Below are 24,308 nucleotides of genomic sequence, written 5' to 3'. Positions count from 1 at the left end.
GAGAGTTCTTCACTACTGATGCAGTTAGAACATACAAACTGATGAAAATTTGGTAGATCCTTTGACGAAAGGACTAACCAGAGAGAGGGAACTTAGTTTTGATGATATTATGAAGCATAAAAAAATGTTGAACTTAGTTCTTAAATAAGATCTATACTTGATGTCAAGTGGAGTACCTAGCTACAGAAGTACTCTTGATAGACTCACCCAAGGGGTACCTATGTTTTAGAGAGGGTCGGGAGATAGGCAAATGTGGGTATGGTGGACATCCCATACACGTGTCGCCGCCATCGTCCTGTCGGTCAACGTGACGAACCGTGCGTGTGTGGAATTGTTTTTTATCTTAAAAAATAATATATTTATTTATTTATTTATCTATTTATTATTATTTCTTTTTTTTTATTATTATCATTTAAAAATAAAGAAGGACAAAAACTTCTTTAGTCTTCTCGAGTTCACTTTTTACGCATGGCCCTTGCGCACATTCCACGGTTCTGCACGTTCTCCTTTTCATTTTTTGTCATCGTTGGCCTTCAAGGCCTATAAATTGCGCTGAGTTTCATCAATTTTAACATAACATCACAGTGTGTTCCCTCTCTTCTCTTCTCTATTCACAAGAAAAAGAAAAAAAAAAAAAAAAAAGTTCCCCCCTTTCTTTTACATTTTCAAGCTTTATCATTTTAGAAGGATGTCAGAATTCCGATCAGTTTCGATGCAGTTCCATTCAAGACAGTATTATCTGGGCTATTCTATCCTAAAGACGGCATGACCATTGTTGAACTGCTTACACAAGGTACAGAACCGCGAAAGGTCTTAAAGAGAACGAGTTCCGCGACTTAACCTGTAACAGTTTTCTATTTTGCAAGTTAAATTCCAACGTCTAACGTCGTTCCATCGCAATATATACCTCATATTAATATATATACCATGCATTTATGAAATATTAATATACAATAAAACAACAATATGTACCTCATGTTATTAAATATCCTCCACATTTATAAAATATTAGTTTAATACTATGCGAGTTGCATATGTTTCATAATGTCAAAAATAGAACGTAAATATAAAAGTTTGATGCAGGGTTGTACACATACGAAAAATAAAGATTTTGGTATGGAAGAGTTTAGCAATTCCAAAAGGGATAAACCAGGTTCATATTGGGACGAAAGAAGCCAAAATTTTGCTCAACTTCAAGCGCCTTAAGATCCTCATGAAACATTTCAAACAAAACGGCATTGTATGCGAGATTGGGCCTTTTGGGGGTTCCGACTCCGATGGTCACATGTTTCACAAAGTTTTTGTTGTAAGTCAATGCATTGTCAACGCTTGTGAATGGCTCGTTTCCTTTGGTGGACCACCCAGTCTCCGAGATCTCAATTCTCAGTCCCCTGGCGTCAATCTTCTCCGGCATAGAATGAATCCACCATGGCGTCGAACAGATTGAAGTACTGTAATTCTCTGTCCATGGTGACTGGGGTGGTGGATGTGAATAGCGCATAATTGAGAGATTTGTTGTGGGTTTGATGCGTATGCGAAATATAGGTACACGTTCACTAACATTGGTGCACCCGAAGATCCCAACACATTTGCAGTGTCTTTCGTTACTCCAGCGGCAGTGGCTGTGAATGCTCTGGCTGAAAGTGGGGACGAGACTTCCAATGTTGTCATACCTACCACCGTCGTTACCTATATGTGTCTAATTTACTCAAAACCATCAAATTTTTAAAAATCAAATCATTGTCTAAAATGGATTAGCATATTGGGAAATCATTTAATTTTTTAAAATTAAGTCTATTTACTCTTAATTTTTTACCATTATTTTTAATCTTTCTTAAATAAAAGAAATTAAATTCTTACTAAATTTCAAAAACAAAAACAATTTTTTTTTTTTTTTTTAAATTGGTTCCATTTAGGAAAACATTTGGAAAAAGTAAATAATAAAGTAAAAAAATTAAGTATTTGTAAGTTTAATTTTCAAAAGTTAAAAAAAAAATAAAATGATTGTCAAACAGGACATGAGCTCTCAATTTTGTATATGGTAGGTATTAAATGCAAAATTAAAAATTAATAGGCCTATTAGACACAAAATTAAACTTTAAGATCTATAACATAGGTCTTAAAGTTTAGAATCTTATTAAACACAAAAATAAAAATTGACTTATCATTTAATTTAAAAGATCATATAAAATGTTGACGTAATCAACCACATATTTATATAATGCATGTGGATGAGCAAGGAAATTTCTAGTACTATAGTAATATGAAAATACATTCATTGCTTGTCACAATAGTAACGACGTGAGATCCACGGAATAAATTAATAAATGAAATATTTTTTTTTCCGTTGATGTAGCAGGGCTTATATTGGTAGGGAATTATTAAAGTTTAACATTATTCCTTTTTTTAAACCCTACACCCTGAAATATGCTTATCACTTAAAATTATTATTATTATTCTTATTATGAAAACTATCAACTTCCATCCAACACATTATCAGGAAAAAAAATATATATGAAAACATTAAGAATGGTAAACATCAAATCCAAACAATAGGCAATCAAATGAAAAGATTATAAAACCAAATTCATAATTTAAATTAATTAATCATCATCACCTTAATGTCGTCATATTTGATGGTAGAATTGACCAGCGCTTGCATTATATTTTTAATGGCGCATTGGCGACAAATGGTGAAGCTGTAGTTTATAATATTTTAATCGGGTTAATTTGAAAATTAATTGTAATTTCAAGCACCTTGTTTTTCCTATTTTTTCAAAACACAATAATCTTCCAATTAACCCCTCTAATTAAGTTCTTTAATTTTTGCCTATTTTATTTCATGTTTTAGATGGAACAACATTATGAAATGCCATTTTGTAAATGCATTTCACCTTACCATATATGTATGATATGTTACAGAAATAAAGAAGGTGAAACGGAAAGAAGAAAGAAGGGAAAAAAAAGAATCATCCAAGTAGGTTAACAAACTATAAATTACATTTGATATGGTAATTTGTGTTTTTATTTATTAAGCAATATTGAAATGAAAATTACTTGGTGCATCTCACACTTATCTATGTGAATTTCATTAAATTGTGTGGTCAGTCATAATTTACTAAGTAAGAAATTTTTTTGGTTTCTTTTTTTAAATATTTTAATTTTTGTTTTTATGTATATAATGATAACGAGATATATAGAATATGGATGGATCTCGAATATGGATGCATCTTGGGATACAACCAAGTATTGCTCCATTCCAATTGGTTGAATTATTTAGGGGTATTTGGAGTAAAGAGTTGGTTATTTAATCATAGATTTTTATAGTTTGTGTATGGAATGTAAATTATTAAGTATGTATTTGAGGTGTAAACTATTTTAGTTTGATAAGAAAATAGTAAACATTGTAGTAAAGAATAAAAAAAAATGATGAATATAAAATAGTAAAACTATAGCAAATAGTAAATACAATAAAAAATTAAAGTTTTGAAATAGTGTTTAATGTAACTAATTGAAAAATACAAAATAGCATTAAGAGGTGATTATTATAGTCTTAGTATAGTATTTGCCCCAAAAACACCATTAAGTTTTAAAATGAAATTTCTTGCAGTAAATAAGTTAGTATTAAAATAATTAGGGTAAACTATCATTTTGATTTCTATATACTTTAAAGTTTGCTCAATTTTAGTTCATATACTTTTAAATGTCTAATTTTAGTCTCTATAATACTTTTAATAAATATTAAATTTATTCTCTCAATTTTTTTTTTTTTGACAAAATCCTTCATTGGTAAAATAATAATAATAGTTTTTATGTAAGAAAGTAAAACATGTTTCCAAATTTTATAGTGAAAAAGGCCAATATATTATATATAAAAAAAAAACCGACAAATCAACCATAAACTAATAGTATGGAACAAATATTAAGATTTATTGAAAGTACGTGACCAAATGGTTCATTTCAACCGTGATCTATATATATATATATATATATATATATATATATGAAAAAAAATATAATATATTAGAAAGAGAGATGTTTAAAGCGAAACCAAACTACTGTGATTTGTGTCCTTGCTCTAGTTTCTACCATTACAAGCATGAAATTACACTAATTATAAATCATAAATTATATATTTATTGTCAAAATGAGCTTAGTTCTATGGTATTGATATGTATTTCGTTCCTAAAGATTGAAAATTCAATTCCTTATCCTTGTAATTGTTGTACTTATTAAAAAAATGATTTTCAATTTTTGAAATAAATATTTTTAGTCCCAAAGTTTTGAAAATATGTTCAAACAGTCAATGAGGTTAGTTTTGTCATTTGTTACGGTAACACCCAAACTTTTTCTTTTAATTAATTTTTAATGCTGACATGAAAAGTTTAGGTATTAAATAATAAAATTAATCCAAGATGGCGTTATTGAATTGGCCAATTTCGAGCATTTATCGAGCATGCAAAATGCAACTTACCCATAAAAGTTAATAAATAAATAATGTGTAAAAAGTAAAAAGGTCGAAAGCTTTTTTTTTTTTTTTTTTTTTAATAGAGGGCATGTTTAGAATGACCAAAGAAAAATATATATAAATATATACAATATTGAGTTACACTAAGAGAACAAAAGGTACAAATACAATAAATTAGGACATTAGATACCCATAAATTCTCCCACTTGTCTTGGTGACAAATATCTCGTAAACCTAGTCCTACTAAGTGACCCTCGAACACTTTAACCGAGAGGACCTCCGTAAATGGATCAACTAGATTGTCTTGTGAGGCTATATGCGTGACGATCACGTCTCCTCTATGTACAATCTTCCTGATGAGATGGTACTTTCGCTCGATGTGCTTTCTTCGTTTATGGCTTCGAGGTTCCTTTGAATTTGCAACTGCTCCACTGTTGTCATAATAGAGGATGATAGGCATGTGCATATTAGGAATTACTTCCAGGTCATCCAGGAACTTTCTGAGCCATACTGCTTCTTTTGCTGCTTCACCTGCAACTACATACTCAACTTCCATTGTGGAGTCAGCAATACAATTTTGCTTGATGCTTCTCCACACAACTGCTCCTCCATTCAGAGGGAATACTGACCCTGAAGTTGATTTCCTTGAATCAATATCGGTTTGGAAGTCATAATCAGTATATTCAGTAAGAATCAGATCCTCAACTCCATACACGAGCATATAATTTCTCGTTCTCCGAAAATACTTGAGAATGTTCTTAAAGGCAGTCCAGTGATCATATCGAGGATTAGATTGAAACCTGTTGACTATTCCAACTGCATAGCATATGTCGGGACGTGTACACAACATAACATATATAAGACTCCCTACAATATGGCATACATAAGACTCCCTACAATATGACATACATAAGACTCCCTACTGCTGATGCATATGGAATTCGTTTCATATCTTCAACCTCTTGAGATGTCTTAGATTTTTGTTTTTTTGACAGATGAATTCCATGTCTGAAAGGCAACATTCATTTTTTGAAATTTTGCATTTATTTTTCAAAATCAAATATTTAAAAAGTTAAATCAGACATCGTAAATGACTCAATACTTGATTTAATACTAGAATTGAATTTTGTGCCTTAAATCCAACACAATTGTTGGTTGATTTCCTTTAACAAGACCGACAAAAAAGTTGCCCATTTAGAGCCTATATTTTTAAAAATGACTTAGAATTTGATGAAGCTGATTTTTTTAATATCCATGACATTTTAAAAAATATAGGCTCCAAATGGACATGTAGTCAAGGATATTAAATAACCAGCTTCATCAAATTCTTCTAACAAGAACGACAAAAAAAAACAAAACAAACCAATATATATATATATATATATATATTATCACATGTTTATTCATGGAGAAACTATTTTTAATCAAATGTAAATTTTTTTAAAAAAATTTGAATACAATGCACATAATCATATAGTATGTACTAAATGAACATAATTTAACTAAAAATGAAATATCAAACCTTTTTAAAAACATTAAATCATACTAATTTCAATAAACTTTATCTTTTGTATAGGTATGAAATCATATAGGATCTTTTTAAATATTTAAAAATATTTATACTTATAGTAAAAAGTTCCATTTTGAACTTTTTGCGATCAAATATAAATATTTTTAGATTTTTTTTATTTATATAAATTTCCTGTATATATACTAATTATAAATACCAAAATAAATCTATTGTTTTAGTTTTTCTTAACCAAAAAAAGACGTAGTATAAATTCAAAGAACATATTAATTTTATCAAATAACTTCAACTGAGTTTCAACTCAAAAAAAAAATAAAATAAAAACCTCAACTGAGTTTATTTAGGGTTATTTTCAAATATATAAAAAAAAATCAAAATATTAATAGATATCAAAATTTCATTGTTTATCTACAATAGACCGTGATAGACTACATGTTTATTTGTGTCATGATAGATAAAGATAGTAGTCTATCATGGCCTATCACAGATAAATGATGATATTTTACTATTACTTATAAATATTTTCAGCAATTTATTACTTAAAATAATTTTTTTTTATTTCTTTATAAAATTAAATAAATTATAAAAATACTAATAAAACGTGTGTTACACATGGTAAATACATATTATTTTTTTTCTTCTATATTCTTACCAAACTTATGAATTGTTAAATAATAATTTAGTTAAAAATCTGAAGTTATTTTCTTTTATTTTGAATATATTTGAAAACATTATTGGCTCATTTGGTAATCATTTTATTTTTTATTTTTTATTTTTTATTTTTAAAAATTAAGTATATTTATTACCTATTTTACCCATTTCTTTCAATGTTTGCATATTTCATGAGTATAAATTGTTGAATTCTTAGTCAAATTCAAAAAACAAAAACTACTTTTTTTAGTTTTTAAAATTTGACTTGATTTTTTAAATCATTGATAAAAAGTAGATAATAAAGGAAGAAAGTTAAATGTAAAAATAATGTCTATAAACTTAATTTAAAAAAATCAAAAACAAAAAAGCCTAAATCTATGTTTTAATTTTTATTTATGTATAGTAATAGGTTACACCCGCATACTTTTAAAAAATATAATAATAATAAAATAAAATAAAAGGTTGCCCATTTAGAGCCTATATTTTTAAAAGGTCATGGATATTAAAAAACCAGCTTCGTCAAATTCTAAGTCATTCGAACTCTAAGCCATATTTTAAATTACTATTCTAGTTGTGTTTTTGTACTAAACTTCTAAAATTAGAAAATGAAAAAAAAATGGTTATATTTTCGATAACCGTTGACTTTTACCCCTAACGCTCTACAACTTTCAATATATCTATTAATAAAAAGGATTTACTAATGTCTATTTTAATAACAAAGAAAAAAGGAAATATAAATATATATATTTTTTAATTTTACTAAATTAAATTTAGAATTCCTAAACCCTTGCCGTTTTCGTTGATTGATTATTATTATTATTATTTAAAAAACAAACCATAGTATTTTTTTATATTAGTAGATATGTGAGAAAATGAAGAATGCTAAAGTAGAAAGTCAACCGTCATGGAAAATATAACCATGTTTCCAATTTTAGAATTTTAATTACAAGGATGTCTTATTTCTAAATAGGATTGTTTTCAAAGTATTTAGAGATTTGTGGTTTTTTTTTAAGATTTCGAGGTGAGAAAAAATTTAAAATATTATATCGAGGGTCCTAAAAATAATTAAAGCACGTGTCGAGGGTTCAATCCTCAACAATCCTAAGTTTTCTACATGTCGAGTTTTTAATACTCGACAAAGAGGTCAGACGCTCATATTAATCTATGGGTTGAGTTTTCAAAACTCAACCTACAACCTTTTAAACCCCCCTTCAGCTTTTCAAATCACAATTTCTCTCTGCTTTTTACCTTCTTCATTGCTTTCTGTCGGTTGCTCTTTGCCTTTTTCGAACTGCCCATCTTCTTCTCCTTTGAAAACTTCTAAAAAAAATTGCTCTCTACCGATTTCTTTTCTCTTTTGAAAACTTATAAAAAAATTACTCCCTTTCTGCTTTTAAAACTTCTTCTTCCCCACATTTGTCCATCAAATTGTGAGGTTACATTTACTATACAAAATTTCATTTTTTTTAATAATTGTAAATTTTGTTCCTATTCTCATACTATTTTATTCTTTTTACAGTTTTTTGTTGTTGTTTGAGAAACAACGAATAGAAAAGAGGTAACGTTCACTCAACAAAATTCCTAGCATTTCTTAAAAAAAAAATAAAAATAAGTTATAGATGCATATTCTCATAATATTTTATTTTTTGTAGTTTTTGTTGCCAGATAATAAATAGTAAAGAAAAGAGGGATCATTGTCACTTTGAGGGAAAAAAGTAAAACTGTCGTTGAATTTGTGAGTTTACTTTTTATTTATTACTATTTTTTTATTATTATTATTTTTTTTTTTTACAAATATCTAGTAAATCTATCATGTTAATTTTTTAGTTGTTGTTGAATTCAATAATATTTACATATTGATGTTAGTAGTTTTTTCTCTATATATTTTACTAATCTTATTTATATTATGTTAGACCTACCATATTAATGTTTTTTTTTTTTTTGTTAGTATTAGCATTATTCTTTTAGTATAAGTGCACCTTAAAAAGTTTAGTAGTTGTTATTGTTATTTAATATAAAATATTTTTTTTGTTATTTAATATATATTTTTATAATATTCGATTGTTTTAGTGTTTAAGTTTGTTGTTTAAAGTTTTGTTTATATTTTTGTTTTTTTTTGTGTTTAAGTATAGTTTATTGTTTTGTTTAAAATGTTGACGTTTATCCTAATTTTACCTAATGACAAAACTTTCACAATGTGCATAAAGTAATTTACTTTTTCCTTCATTTTACAAGAGTAGGCTTATATTTATACGTTTTTATATGTTGGTTACATTATACATTTATATATTCCACAAATTTATGGTATATTTATTAAATATGAGTAGTTATTATTGTTTCATTCCATGTTTATGTTTGATAAATGTGAGATATTTAATAATATGAAGTATATATTTTTGTTTCATTCCATGTTTATATGTCATAAATGCAGCATAAACTTAATTATATGAGATATATAATTTATATGAAAAAAAAACTTGGTATATATAGAAAAGGCTGTGAGAAAAAACTGTTCAAAATTAAAATTTCGAAACATATAATACAATCATACACGATTGAATATTCAATATTTTACTCTTAGTTAATCAATAATGCAGACAATATAACAAAAGGTTAAATTATAAAATAAAAAAAAAATGCCACTAAACTTTACATTTTGTCAAAAATTTTAAAAATATCCTTAAACTTTTTTTTAAAAAAAAAAAGTTCAAAAAAATACTCTTATGTTAGTTTTGGATGAAAACCGTTAAAGTTTTGTTTCAAAAATACTCCTGAACTTTCAAAACGTTTCAAAAATATCATTAACTTAATAAAAGTTCAAAAATACATCAACCGTTAGTATTTGAACAAAAATCGTTAATTCTTCGTGACAAAAGTGACTTTAAAAATTAAAAAAATATATTAAAAAATGCTCCTACCGATCAATTTGTTTGAAATTTTTTTAAATTCGAAAAGAACCATTTTAAAATAAATTACATAGATATCCTAACTTTTTTCATATAGCTACTTCCGTATTTCTCTTAATTTTTCAATTCTTAACTTATACCAATTTTCTCAACAACAAAAATTTTAAGTTAAAACATAAAATACCACAAAATTTCACAAAGTTCCAAAATCAAAATCTACTTTTGAAACATACCAAAACGATAAATAGTCAAATAAAAAAAAGTATTAACCTAAATCATGTTGGCTCTTAGGAATTTAGTATTTATTTTAGTTCTTAGATAGATTATCGAGCAAAAGAAGCCGTCGAGACGTTTCAGATGCAATTCGGGCTTAAATGGAGCAATTAGCAAGCAATAGGAAACAAAATGGTGAAATCGAGCAAGGAGAGGCACGACGTTGTGCAAGTGCTACGACACTTATGCCCTACGCCATTAATAGAGATAGTATGCTAGGCAAGTATTGCATTCATGCCTTGTAGCGCTATATCACTCTCCATTTGACACACGTGCATGAAGAGACAATCCTTCCAATTTGCTCTCCAAGGCACTTCGTGACAGGACCTTCAGTATTGCAGCGTTTTGGTATGTTTTGGTTGTTGAAAAGATTGTATAAGCTAAGGATTGGAAAATTAAGAGAAATATGAGAATACCTATATGAAAAAAGTGAAGATATCTATATAATTTATTTTAAAATTGATTTTTTCGAACTTTAAGAAAACTTCAAACAAATCGATCAATAGTAATTTTTTTTTTTTTGAAATTTTATTTCTTTAATTCTAAAATCATTTTTGTCATGAAGAATTAACGATTTTTATTCAATACTAACGATAAAAATATTTTTGAACTTTTATTAAGTTAAAGATATTTTTAAAACATTTTAAAAGTTTAGGAGTATTTTTCAAACAAAACTTTAACAGTTTTCATCCAAAACTGACAACAAAGGTACTGTTTGAACTTTTTTTTAAAAGTTTAAAAGTATTTTTGAAACATTTGAAACTTCAGAGATATTTTTGACAGAAAGTGAAAAGTTCAAAGGCATTTTTTATAATTTAACCTATACAAAATCATATGTACAAAAATCAACAACTTGGAGGAATAATATACGTAAATGACACAAGATTAAAAAAAGCATATATATATAGAAATTACACAACAAATAGATGATTAAAATAATATACATTTAATGAATATCTAAACATGAAAAAATCAAATTCAAGTATATCATTAAAATATAAAAAAACTATTCAAGTATAAATTTGAAATTTAAAGGAAAAAAGGCTGGATTTTGAGTCGCTAAAGTTGAAAATTTCTTCAATTTTGATATTTGTGAACCATATAGTTAAAATGTTGCTATTTCTTATAATTTTTGGGAGAAAATTTCTTTTTTTAATTAAATCGAGACTTCATGGCATGAGTTATAATGATGGTTATATATATATATATTTAGAAAGAAACTTGGTAAAAAATGGTACATAAACAAGCTTACCAAAATTGAGGAGTAGCAAACATCCTAGATTTCTTTTTAGTGAGGGCAAAAAAAAAAAAAACCAGTTCAATATTCTCAAGATTTCAAAGAACATATATGCAGACATAACTTTACAAAATAAATGAGGGTAATGGGCGTAAAAAAGAATACAGAAAAATCTTGTGATTTTGCCTTCCATTACATTTCATTAGAATATACAAACCTCCATTGTGATGCCATGTTGCAGGGCCCTCACTTTCAAGATGACACTTTGATTTAGTATTTGGGTGATCTCGTAGAGGGCTCCCAATGAACTGGACTTTCTGCAGATTGAAAACAAAAAGGCTGAGTGAAAGCTGATTGATCATTCTCTTTTATCCTCTTCCCTGTCATCGTCTTCATCGAACTCCATAGTGTTTCCGCTATCCTTCTCGTTCCGCTCTTGCTTCACAAAACTAAGTTCACTCTCCGGCTTTGCTCGGTTTAGGGATTGAGCCTCTTCGTCGTCAGATTGAGCTCCAATTTCATCGGAGTAAGCATACCTTGGTTCATGATTGTTAAGTTAGGATAAATCTGATTGTAAAGCGGGGTAAAAAAAGAAAAAGGCAAGATATTGGGAAATATAGAAATACCGTTGAGAACTCTGTGATGGTGCCCAGAGATAGCAGATAACGCACAGTAAAGCAAATGCAAGAATGTTCCAAAAAGCAGTTATGATCCAAGCACTCTGCCACCTTTCATTGAAAGGATCTGTCGCCTTGAAGTAGACCTATAATATACAAAAGCTTATCATGAAAACCCGCTTCACAAGACAGCACTGGGAAACTGAAAGAACATCTATAGATAAAATAATAACAGCAATAATCTGAAAAAGAAGATTGGAGATATAAAACAACTGAAGGAATTGAAAGTAAAGCATATGAAGCAGAGTAAGTCCATTGCCTAGTTAAATTTAGATGCCATCTTTAGTGTTTAGAGATACACACAGACAGAAAGATAAAAATATGAAGAGAAACGCTTCCAATCTACTTCAGAATGAAGAGTCAGATGACAATAATTCTCAGCTTCGTATAAATGTTCAATTCCCACATAAAGAACTACAACGCGTGCTAGACCTTGCACACCCACAATAACAAGGAGATACGGCTGGCAAGTCCCTAATGGCTAAAGGCTAAAGCAATCAATACAGTTAGAGCAGATTTCACAACTAATTTGAACTCTACCAGTGCCCCTGGAGAAAACTTTCCATAATTTTACACTAATTACGGCACACAGCATGTACCAGTGAGAAGATGCGTGCACCAACTTCGATATCCTGTTTTTTATATTTTAGTTTCCATATGGTAAAGCATTAAGTTGCACTAGGAGTGCTGACTGCTGAGCTCTATAGGCCTACATGGATAGAGGAATGTATAGAGATTGAAAAATACCTCATACACAATCCAAGCAACAGAAGCAATAACGGTGGCTACCAATGCATTTGAGAACTTCCTATATATTTCCAACTTAACAGAGCTCCTTTTCATCTGGAGGAAAACAAGTTTATCGTACAAAATGAGTATCAGATATAGAGGCAAAGGCAAACAGGAAAAAAAACGAAGAAGATGAAGAAGAAGAAGAAGAAAGGGCATGCTGTTAAACTTGCAGATTTCGAGAGCAGGAAGGCAATACCTGTAACTGCTCTAGCGTCCTTGAAAGGGAAGTAAAAATCCATAATATTAAAAAGGCATCTAGGAATGCATCAGGGAGGACTAGGAACAGTCTTGCTCTTCCAGAAACATCATTTATAGTCCCAACATACTCCGTAATATCCAATAACTCAGATGCCAAAAAGTAAGTTACCCCTAGAAGAAGAACCTTTGAGGTAAGACCACCAAGAGTAGGCCGCACAACACCATAACCCATGGAAATGGACAGTATAAGAAGCCGCGTAACTGTTTTCCTTACAGCACCAACAGTCACCACCCATGTTGTGATTACAACTGGCCTAATTCCTGTATCATTAAAGTTGACATATTCAAAGTACCAAAGGACCATCTCAAATAATCCAAGAGCAATGACGACTGTGATGCAATGCTGAAGTTGTAGAATATCTCTCCAGAACCTCACATACTGAGATAACCATATGACCGTAAGCAATAAATATGCAGCAGACATGAATACATAAAATCTCATTAAAGAGAACATCCGTCCGGGTAAATAACCATAAGGATTTTTCCACTTTGTCCTCCCACTCATCACTAATCCTTTGAGGTTTGGATCGCATGTTACAAAGAACAAGTTATACATTCCAGTTTTTGTTATGGGAACTTCCATATCTTCCATTCGAGTGTGAAGATAGTTTCCACTGAATTGCACATTTAAAACAAATGGCCAGTTAATATCCAATGCAGAAGGTCTTCTAATGACTTCCCCTTGCTTACATCCTTCAAGCTTAGCTAAATCTGGAGTACAACATATAGCTCTCTGTCCACCATATGCAGAACCACCAATGTTATCACGATCGGCAGCCTCAAAGATAATTACTTGAATCAACCCAGTGCTATGCTCCTTGTCTGTATGTTGGTCAGCAGCAGCCTTGCTCCTCCAAAAGGTGATATTATAAAATCTGTCCCATTTGTAAAAGTCACGAATACGCAGACTTACTGAGGGAAAAATACAAAGGCAGGAAAGAATATAAACTTTTTTTTTAATAAAAAAACACATGCAGAGTATAAACATTCAGTGAGCTTCATCACAGCAGGGCATAAATATTTGGAAAATCAGTTTTCGAGACTAGTTATATCCATTAAAGCATTATCAAGGATGCAATAGATAGGTCAATATCTTTAGAAACAAAGGAATTGAATTACTGGCCAAGTTGTTCGAAACAAATTTGCCTAATCAACTGGTAGAGTATTCCTAAATATGATCTTCAAGCAAACTGAAATTCTTCAGAGGAAGGATATTGTTCAAATCTAAGCTCATCTACATCTTATTGACCCATAATCGAGCCTCCACTTATAGGAAGTACTAGAGCACCATGGTGGCAAGATACTTCCAATACAAAACTTAAAGCCATAAATAAATCGAGGCAGCACTAAAGTGCCACATCACTGGAACTGCAGTGCTAATCTAATCACTTTTTAAGCAATAAAGAAAATGCAGTATTTGCATATACCAATCCCAAAATGATAAGAAACCAACCTGTAAAAATGGAAGAAAACCTGAGGTTGGGATTTATATGATACATCACTTCAATTCATTTAAAATTCACATAGAACCCTTGGTTTGGTTATTGATAAAAATCTTCTCTTCAAATTACATAGTTCTTGAGACGTTCATTGAATTTAATTAAATGCATAACGGGTCAATTTACCAAACTAAAATCCGTACTTTAATCGGTAAGTAGAAATCTTGCTCATTAGTCATTGAAAACAAACATTAAGTGATCGAAGAGTTCCAAGGGTCATAGAAAGACGTTGAACTCCTTTGAAGACAGGAGAATCTTTCTCCAGCCTAAAACACAAAACACAAAAATATATGTGCATATATGTGTGAACGCCAGATCTGTTGAAATACAGAGTCCTTCCATAGTCCCACTTAAAATATTATTAGAGAGTTAACAAACAAAAGAAAAAAAGAGGCCAAATGTGCAACTTCATTTTCCGATTCCCCAATGAATCAGGTTTTAAATCAAATGTTAACCCCATTATAACAAAATGAACACAGATCTAGCTCAAGAACAACGAAATTAACATCCAATTAAATTTCAACTACAAAACCTATCCACACTGACTCGCAAGGAAACACATAAGACATCCAAAGAGTTAGAAAGAGTACTGGATGGAGGATTGGCCATTGCGGACAGAAGACGTGTCGGAATCGGCCGAGAGAGAAGCCGCAAGACCTTCACTGCCACCGGAAAGAAGGAAAGCATTGCCGACATCAATGAAAACTTCTTTGTCGTAGAAATGGATGGAGGCATTGCTCATATTCACTGTGAGTGACAGTAAGAGTACGAAGCAAGCATACAAAATGAATAAAGGATTTGAAACAACAACAGATCTTTGTTTTGCGATATTCATGACTAGGGATCGAACGGCAAAACGAGAACCAGAGAGAGAGAAACGAGGGATCGGCGTTAGGGTGGAAATCGGCAGATGAGATCGGAGTCCGATTGTAAGAGAAGCATTTGTTTCGGTCGGTACGAAAAGGAATTCTACCACACGCGCGGGACGCGCTCACCTTAAAAGCGATTGAGACAACTCATGTATATTCTATCAATTCTCAATTTTTTTTTCTTCTGAAAGATATTAATACTCAAATTTTAAAGAAACATAACTTATACGATATTTCTATTTTCTCAGTTCAATTCCAACTGATAAAATGTCATTGTTTTATAACTTATTTTTATTTTTATTTTATTCTTTTTTAAAATTTGGCTGAATTTTGAACCTCGTATTTAAAAAGTAAAAAAAAACAAAATAAATAAGTTATTACTAAAAGAGCTAACGTGAGCAAAAAAAAAAAATCAAAATGTTACTTAAAACATATAGGTCAACCCAAGCACAATTAAAATTAGATTATATAATTTTAACTAAAAGGTGAGGTTTTAATCTTCTCACTCATTAAAAAATAAAAATAAAATAAAATAAAATAAAAAAACCCTTAAAACACCTATTTAATCAACTTATCACATTCGATAAAAATCCATTTGAATATACTGATATCAACTATAACTACAAGGTACTTTCAAATTAAAAGGGCATGCAATATGTGTATTTCTTTTAGATGAGATTATAAACGTCAAAACCATATGTAGCAAATATAATATTTGCATTTTGATGGCATATGCTAAGTCACAATGCTTCTATGGTTTTGATCAGAAATGTGCAACTGTATTCTAATGAAAGACAAGAAAGTGAAGTAGATTGGTAATATTAGAATGTTTTTAAGCCCTTGAATTTCCATCTCTGTATCCCACAAAATTAGCAAGAATATCAGGTTTGGCTGTTGGACTGAGAAACTACTCTCTTTTTCTCTCTGAAATATAGGATCCCTTTCAACAAATCACCATCTGCCAGATCCTTTTTCATATCGGATTTATGGGTTCTCCTCAAAACTTTCACCAAACTTGGCTTGTTTCCCCTTCCCTCATCATTTGTCTCAGTGTGCAGATTTTGAAGTAGCAGAGAGGAACAGAAAACAAGTGGTGCAGGGCAAGAAGCCATTAGAATAGGAAATGAATTTAGATGAATTAGTTTTGAGGAATGTGATGTCTGTTGAAGAAGCAGAGCTGGTACATAACCCTTCCTCTTCATCTCCTGCAGCGTCCACGGCTTCATTGTTTCTTGGGAAAAGGAATGAAGATGTCGAGCCACGGCCTGATCCAATGGCCGAGGTTTCAGCCTCAGCAGAAGGGATGGATTGGATGCATTACCAACGAGCATTGCTGATTGATTCCAAGTTGCCAGTTTCTCAAGCTGTTTACAATCATGCAAGTGTACCAGATTTTGGTGTTTACAATATGCAGGCCATGTCGATTACAACGTCGGCCTCGTTGAACTCTGATTTCCAGGAAGGTAATTGTGGACGGAAACGAAGACAGTTGGATGATATAAAGGAGAAGACTATTGAAAGAAGGCAGAGGAGGATGATCAAGAACCGGGAGTCTGCTGCAAGGTCCAGAGCCAGGAAGCAGGTAAATTTATGAAATTTGTTCTTTCAATCATGCATCTATTTTTGAAGTGTTCATCAAACACAATAAACTTTAGGACAAATGACCATTTTTCGTGTACATCATCATATGTTTGTTTGTTTTAATACTCTAGGCTTATACAAATCAGTTGGAGCATGAAGTGTTATGCTTGAGGAAAACAAATAGTTGGCTGAGAAAGCAAGAGGCAAGTACATCATCCATTACAACTACTACTTCTACCAGACAGTTATATTTTGTTCATATACTAAGAAACTGTAGTTTTCTTTTCTTTTTCAGGAAGCAGAAAGACTATTTTCTTCAAATCCAATTCCAATGCCGAGATACCAGCTGCGGCGCACGAGCTCGGCCTTCTTCTAGCTTCTGATCTTTACAAGCAGACCTGTCTCTGTTCTCTCTCTCAAGTTTTTCCTAGCTAGATTGTTAATTTTGAAAACATAGGAGCTTTAATTTCTGTGTTTCATGTAGAGGAAATACTCAAATAACAAAACTTCTTTGGTTATGATAACAATGCAGTTGCTATTCTACCTCTTTTGCCTTCTACGCTGTAAAATTCCGGGCACCTCTCTTTTCCATCAAGAAATTTATCACCGGTGATATCAGATCCAGATTATTGAGGATATAACTACTTCCGATATGAAGTTGAGGTTTATGGAGGAAGAAGGTGGAGTCCTTTAACACAAATCATGAAACAAACAAGTTCATTCTATTTATTTTCACTATACAAAGAAATGTTACATAAACATAATCTGACACATTGAATGGGAACTCGGCCTTGTAAGGGGAATACAAATGAAGCCTAAAATACATAATACACTGGCTATAATACATAAATTCTATAATCAAAAGGAAAGACTGAGAAAGGAACAGAGGTATCAATGAATTTAACAAACACGAACAAAATTGGAAGCTTTGTGGAAGAAACTTTTTTTTTTCTTTTTTCTTTCTTCTGAATATGTGAATATTTTCCTCGCAATCTTACAAATCCATTCATCGTTGCTTCTTTCAGGGTTCTACTTGCAGTGTTTTGATAATGTTTTATCTCCAGTTCAACTCCCAACCTCCAGCTTTGTCTGATCACAGGTGAATAATGTCAAAAACCCAAGTAGACTAAGAGAAGCTTTAACTAGATTAAGGCACTCCAGACAGCTCCATTCCCTTCACCACACTTTTCATGGACATTCTTGATCCTCTCCACAGATTTGCATATTCCACTGCAACTCCAGTCAAATGATGCAACACAGACATTTCCTGCTTGTGCCTTCCACTCACAATCTGAAAATTTTTGTTGTTTTAAGATAATACTATGTAACAGAATAAAAAAGATGCTTTGCAATAAGGGATAAAGAATTTGGAGAAATAAGGTAAACGTTTGTTCTTTACCTTACCGTTTGTATCTAAATACAAGATCATCCATATCTAATGAAACTATTACCTGGTGGCGTCCCACAGCACATATTGCGATCATCAATATGCTCGACTTCAAGGCCTATTAACCAAGCACCAAGGGACACGTCTTCATTGGCATATTTGTGCAAAATTGGCCTGCATCACAAGTTTCAACTCTCTGAATTTAAAATGACATGAACAAGAGGCGGGTACAAGTGCCCAATCTATAGATAAAATAACGACTGGTCCACATACAGATTTCTTCCTAACAGAGAGATAGAGGATATATATATAACTTGCCCAAATTCATAAAAGTTTTATTTTAACACAAGGCTAGTGCTCATTTACCGTTCCATTAGTTAGTTAACAACTAAAAATCTACCATCCATAATCTGTAAATTTTTTCGATAAGGTAATCCATAACTGTAAAAGATAACATAAAATGTCAAAAACCTTAAGAAAGAGCTGCAAGCTCAAGTGAGAAGCTTCTGATATCCATTGAAATTGATCGCATATTCTTTTAGTTCATTAAACATTACACACTTAAAAAACTTACTGTGAAAACAGTTGAATGTATTAAGAAACTTCACATCTCATGTTGATGCCTGAATGATTTTAATTAAAGACGTGATTAAGATTATGTATTCACTTTATGAACTCTAGATGCACATGGAAAAGTTATATCCTTACTGATTGACCGCAATGTAGGTGGCTAGTTCCTTTGAGATTGCGTAAATCTGCCCAGTTGCATGTCTGAAATACTTATTTCCCTCCTCTCCAAATTTCCAGTATTCAGGCTCATGGTATTTGACACTCCTGTGATATAAAAGAAAATGCAAAAAATATTATTGTCAAATCCTTTTTAAGAATACACAAATGAAAACAAACAAAAGAATGGTATCATTGTGCCATGAAGGGAAGAAATAGCAGAGATAATCAATCTCGCCCTCTCTCAATGAACATGATAGATAGTCCATGATAATTACTTAGAAGAAAGAACAGGTCCAGATTTCATGCACCCAATATAGACTCTGGGCTTCGAACGGTGATGAGCAAGAGTAGTAGCTAGCATCCCTACATGAGAAAGAATTAAGAAACTCAATCTTGATAAATGTATATTTAGTTTTCAAATAAATAGAAAGAATAACAACCTAACAACGGTCAATGTGAAACATACCTAAATTTACATGGACATCATCATCTATCTTGACATAGAAGTCAGCATCCCATTTAGCAACGGCAGTGGAAAAGAAGGATTTTGTTTTTGCAGACAATTCATGATACCCTTCAATATGCTCCTGCACATAATGATCCAATTTACAAGCTGAATGTCTAATCATTCTTTTATATGCTAATATAATTACTCCATATAAACTCTTTTACCAGCCTAAGGAAATCTTTATGTAGGGCATCTTCTGAATCAATTGCACGATCTAAGATGCTGTTGGAAGTTGCACTAATCAAGCAAAAATCAATGAGCTTAGTTCAAATGAAATCAAGGAAGCAATACCAAACCAGTTAAATAATGCATCGAGATTAAACTGCACAAATATAAAAGGATGATGGGAGAATAAGGTGCGATTGCATGATTCATGGGGGAAAATGTTATAACGATGACATGACAAGACTATTTTCCATGTGATACAAATACAAACAGTTTGTTAATCACAGTCAGAAATTCCAGTCTAAATTTACTTCTTATTTACACAAGATTGATTTCACACATAAACAGCAATATCATAAATTAATTACTGAAGTAATCAGAAAAATAAGGTGAAAAGAGAAAGCTGGTAGATTGACAGTTCTTGCTGCTTTTGTAAAAGGAAACCACCAACAAAGAACTTGTTTGGCCCATCTATTGACACACTCCAGTTTCAGCAATAGAAAGCAATCCAGAAAATCTCCGTGTCATAATTATGATTGTAAAACAGAGGACCTTAAAATCTTATAACTTATTTTCAAGAATTAAAACAGCATGGTATAACTTGCAGCTTCAGTCCTATGTTAGACCATCTTATAATGTGAACAGACCAAACATCACTTTTTAGTTTCCACAACTTTCCTTTGCGTGGAGAAGAAAAGTTTCTGTTGTTGTATAAGCTAACACCTCCCATCTCATATACCATGAAAATGACCCTGCTACACAATTTAGTTTCTACACCTTCCTCTGTACCCTTTTCTGAAAGAAGAAAAATTTTAAAGCATTCTTCAATATTTTCCTATGTTTGGTTAAATAGTCAAAGAGCAAGTTTGAAAACACTCAACATATTAAGATGGCTTTTAAAAACACTTAATTTGTGCTTCTCTCACAAGTATTTATAGAGAAAAAGCTTCAACCGGAAAAGTCATCACAAACCCACGTCTGTTATTGTCATGCCTTGAGACAATCCAGCGCATGATTATAAGAGGAACTCAAAAAGAAAAATTTTGGCCAACGAAAACCCCCTAATACTCTATCCTTTAAATGGCCTATTACATTTGTTAATACCGTTTGGTTGGAAAAAGAAGAATAAACCATATAGGAAAATAAGTGAGTTTGCCTATTTTCGCCAGCATCTAATTTCAAACAAGTAGCAAGAGCCAAATACCCCACAAGAAACGCAATTCTACCTATGGCCAATCATAAACCGGACAACAATCCCCTTCTCTCGCTCCAACTGGAACAGCTTTTCCCCTGACCAAAACATTAAACCATGTTTTAGCAGTCAAGTGATAAAAAATGAGACATAAGAACAATGAGTGGGACTTAAATACCTCGAGGCATCCATGTCTCTCGGACCGAATCTCGACGTCTTCTGCTACTAAAAGCTGTATTTATCCCAATCACCATTAACATTTTCTTCTTCGGAAGGTTGCCGTTACCAGAGGATTCAATAGAGGGGGTGTGGCTATCAGAGGATTGCATCTCCCGAGAATTTCTAGCCTCCACTAAATCCATGTTAAGCATTGTAATTTTCTTGTCTAAAGATCTGTATCCCAAAGGAGAAAAACAGTGTGTTGAGCCAAAACTGGAAGAATGAAGAAGCGAAAAATTGGAAATAAAGACAAGTTGCACTAAACTGGATTGCCTCGTGAGTTCTATAGACTTCTGTCATCACATCCTTTTTTTCCGCTGGCTTAAAATTTTCCAAGAAAAAAAGAAAAATCAGACTAAACAAGCAACAGAGTCAGTCGTGAAATGTTGGGAAATCAGATGCAAACACACTCACGATCTTAATTGAGTTATCTTCAGAGACAATTTGAAGTTCCTGTTCGTGTCGACGACGGGAAATGATCTGGCCATTGGATTCAGACACCGACCATATCCTGCTACATAAACCAAAAATCCAAAACTCCCACAAATCAACAATCAAAACCCATTAAAAAAAATAGAGAATCACATGAAATCGAAAAGAGAAAAGGGTGTGGAAGAAAATAGAAACCTGTTTGTGATGAGCATACCGAAAAAGAAGAAGGAGAGACAAAAGAAAGGAACCCATATAACAGAAATCTTTCTAGTGCCACGGCTCTTCATTTTCTGGTTTGCTGTGAAACGAGAGAAAGGGAGACGACCGACCGATGGAAAACTAGAGGAATGATGAAAGACTTTTATGGGGTTAATAGAAGGAAGAAAGTGGAATCGAATTGGGGTTTGTGTGTCATAAATCAAAACGTCATCGAAGAAGAATTAGGCGCGTTTTTGGAAGTCAGAGTGTCAAAGGTTAGGCTGCGAAAGGAAGAAATAAGAATTGTCGTTGCCTTCTCCACGCTAATCACGCCATAACTCAGTTCCGCTTTCAGTATTATAAATTAATATGAAGCCACCTTCTTCATTGCTTTCTAATTGGATTAATTAACTCTGTGTTTATGACTTCACTAATTCTGATTAAATAAATTAATCAGATCGTTACCCACTTTTGTTTCCGTTTTCCGAAAAGTTTAGTTGCGATAGCATGGATCTGAGATTTTTAAACCTCATATTTCTTTATTCGCAATCCGATTCTCTTTATGTTTTTAAATTTATTGTATTCAACCCGACAACTCCAATTTTGTTTCTAAAAATTATTTTTTAATTATTAGATCCAAATCGTGCGAAATCGAAAAACAACATTTTTATGTTTTTTTTTAAAATTTTAAAATTTAAAATATAAAATTATATTAAATAAAGATAAAAACATTTAGAATGATAGATGTAATAAATCTAATTTAATTTTTTAAAACTAAAATATGTATTATGTAATTTATTATAAATTAAATTAGGTTAAATTCTAAGTCTAGATAAAGTTATTCATTTTAAATTTTAGAATTTAATTCCTATTGTTTAATATAGTTTCATATATAGTCCCTACCATGGAGACTATTTATTAGGTAGCTTTTATCAAATTATGGGATAAATTCTAATTATAAACCATAAGACCTAAATGTTCATATCACAAAGACTAAAATTTCAATTTTTTCTATAAATTATATAATATTACAAAACAATAATTATACATGTACCTAAATAAATTAATAATAATTTATTTCAACTAATATTTAGTGGGTAACTACAACTAGTTTATAAATTGTTTAAATTATAATACAATTTCTGAATTTTTTTGCCAAACATATATATGAAAACATGAAATACAACTTTGTTTTCATTTAATTCATTGTTTTCAATTTTATGTTTTCAGGTTCTCTACCAAACAGACGTTTGTTTTACTAGTACTATAAAAATAGTCAATCTACACGATCTTTGGGCAAACTACCTTTTTAGTTTCCAAGTTTTGAATAATAGGTGCATTTAGATATGAGTTTTTAAAATATACCCTTTTAGTCTATGACTTTTAAGAATTTGTGCATTTTGTTCCTAAGTTTTTAAAGTATATCTTTTTAGTTCTTGGGTTTTTAAGAATATGTTAACTTTATAGTTATATTAAATTTTGAATTACAAAAATACGTTCAAAAGATGGTTTTAGAGAGAAGGTGTAATCTTTAATAAATAATTTTTAATTTAAAATAATAATAATAATAAATAGTGTTGAGACCTTTTAAATCTATATTTAAAAATTCAAAAACTAGAAAGATATATTTTGAAAACTTATGGACCAAATGAACCTATTCTAAAAAATTCGGAGACTGTGAATGTATGTTTTAAAAACTAAAGGACCAAATGCACTTAGTTTTCAAAACTCGAAGACTAAATACGTCATTTTCCCTTGATCTTTCCTCCATTTTTGTATTAAAATTTTGCCCGTATATTCAAATATCTTTGTTGACATTTCTACATTTTCACTTATTTAACATCGATATGATGGTTGAATTAATATTAACATTATATACAAAGTACATTTCTGATCTATGAATTTTCTACGAATTAACAATTTGATCCCTAAATTTCAATTTGTAATAATTCAGCACATGTTCCTCTAAATTTGTTACAATTCAACTAGTCCCTCTCATGAAAACTAGATTCAAAATTAAGGGTCTGATTTTATTACGTAACTTATTTATAGTTTGTAAAAAAAAAATGATCTCTAATCATTTTGTGATTCGTTTGTATAAAAAATTATTAAATATTATAAAAAAAGTACCATTATTAAATTATTATTTATTAAAATTTATCAACTAAATTATTATAAATTTTAAAAAACAGAATCTTACGATGATTTAGGACTGAAAGTGTTTTTAAGAAATAAAATGTTACAATGTAGGTATAATATAAAAAATAAGTATGTCAAGTTTGTTTAAAAAACAATTCATTAATTTACATATTTTTAATACTTTTTTTTTATAATTTTTCCATAAACATCTATCAATTAGCTTAGTAGATTCTTGTTGAATCTTTTAATTTGGTCGTTTTGATAAAATTTAAAACCAACCTACAAAGTTTTATATTTGATGCCTTTTTAATTATATATTTTCCTAATAAATTTTATAATTGGATCTCAATTTTAAAAGTAGCCCAAAAATACGCTAATATGCTGAATATAAACTATTATAAATTAACTTTTTATTATATTTTGTGTAATAAAAATTGTATAATATGTATATATGTAATTTAACAAAACCAAATAAAGTTTGTAACATATAATACTATATTTATTATTGAGTTGTTTAAATATTGAAAAATGAATCGAACTATTTATAAAATATAGTAAAATTTTAGAACCATCAATGATAGATACTGATAGACACTGATA

The 24,308-nt window shown here is 30.6% G+C and overlaps 2 protein-coding genes across 6 annotated transcripts; both read right to left on the bottom strand.

The window, feature by feature from the left end:
• Positions 1 to 11,083: 11,083 nt before the first annotated feature.
• Positions 11,084 to 15,409, bottom strand: LOC120084873 (Lung seven transmembrane receptor family protein). Of its 2 annotated transcripts, none has more exons than XM_039040685.2 (5): positions 14,880 to 15,409; positions 12,729 to 13,665; positions 12,488 to 12,583; positions 11,690 to 11,826; positions 11,084 to 11,599 (listed from the first exon to the last, which is right to left on the bottom strand). In XM_039040685.2, the coding sequence occupies exons 1-5, from the start codon at positions 15,122 to 15,124 to the stop codon at positions 11,422 to 11,424; spliced, it is 1,593 nt and encodes a 530-aa protein (XP_038896613.2). In that variant the 5' UTR covers positions 15,125 to 15,409; the 3' UTR covers positions 11,084 to 11,421. The 2 variants fall into 2 exon arrangements, with proteins under 2 accessions (XP_038896613.2, XP_090174456.1); XM_090318330.1 differs by having other exon boundaries at positions 12,729 to 13,702; positions 14,880 to 15,168.
• Positions 15,410 to 17,442: 2,033 nt separating this feature from the next.
• On the bottom strand, positions 17,443 to 22,078 carry LOC120086535 (beta-1,3-galactosyltransferase 7-like). Of its 4 annotated transcripts, none has more exons than XM_039043233.2 (11): positions 21,567 to 22,078; positions 21,354 to 21,453; positions 21,205 to 21,260; positions 20,899 to 21,113; positions 20,755 to 20,818; positions 19,528 to 19,600; positions 19,322 to 19,442; positions 19,131 to 19,218; positions 18,835 to 18,960; positions 18,191 to 18,300; positions 17,443 to 18,030 (listed from the first exon to the last, which is right to left on the bottom strand). In XM_039043233.2, exons 1-11 carry the CDS (start codon positions 21,656 to 21,658, stop codon positions 17,882 to 17,884), a joined length of 1,194 nt encoding a protein of 397 aa, XP_038899161.1. In that variant the 5' UTR covers positions 21,659 to 22,078; the 3' UTR covers positions 17,443 to 17,881. The 4 variants fall into 4 exon arrangements, with proteins under 4 accessions (XP_038899161.1, XP_038899162.1, XP_090174010.1 ...); XM_039043234.2 differs by having other exon boundaries at positions 21,354 to 21,450; positions 21,567 to 22,065; XM_090317884.1 differs by having other exon boundaries at positions 21,205 to 21,256; positions 21,354 to 21,450; positions 21,567 to 22,011.
• Between the last annotated feature and the right edge of the window lie 2,230 nt (positions 22,079 to 24,308).

Source organism: Benincasa hispida, chromosome 9 (assembly GCF_027475165.1).
Source record: "Benincasa hispida cultivar pf3 chromosome 9, pf3_genome.v1.1, whole genome shotgun sequence".
NCBI classification, from domain to species: Eukaryota; Viridiplantae; Streptophyta; class Magnoliopsida; order Cucurbitales; family Cucurbitaceae; genus Benincasa; species Benincasa hispida.
This window is presented reverse-complemented; position numbering and strand designations above follow the sequence as displayed.

Excerpts from the sequence above, each read along its gene's own strand:
- LOC120084873 (XM_039040685.2), bottom strand. The coding sequence starts at position 15,124 with ATGAATATCGCAAAACAAAGATCTGTTGTTGTTTCAAATCCTTTATTC. Across the intron at positions 13,666-14,879 it reads AATGGCCAATCCTCCATCCA|ATTTTATAATATCACCTTTT; the intron begins GTACTCTTTCTA and ends CAAATGGGACAG. Across the intron at positions 12,584-12,728 it reads GGACGCTAGAGCAGTTACAG|ATGAAAAGGAGCTCTGTTAA; the intron begins GTATTGCCTTCC and ends GTTTTCCTCCAG.
- LOC120086535 (XM_039043233.2), bottom strand. The coding sequence starts at position 21,658 with ATGAAGAGCCGTGGCACTAGAAAGATTTCTGTTATATGGGTTCCTTTC. Across the intron at positions 21,454-21,566 it reads GGTATGCTCATCACAAACAG|CAGGATATGGTCGGTGTCTG; the intron begins GTTTCTATTTTC and ends TGGTTTATGTAG. Across the intron at positions 18,301-18,834 it reads ACCTACATTGCGGTCAATCA|GCCAATTTTGCACAAATATG; the intron begins GTAAGGATATAA and ends CTTGTGATGCAG.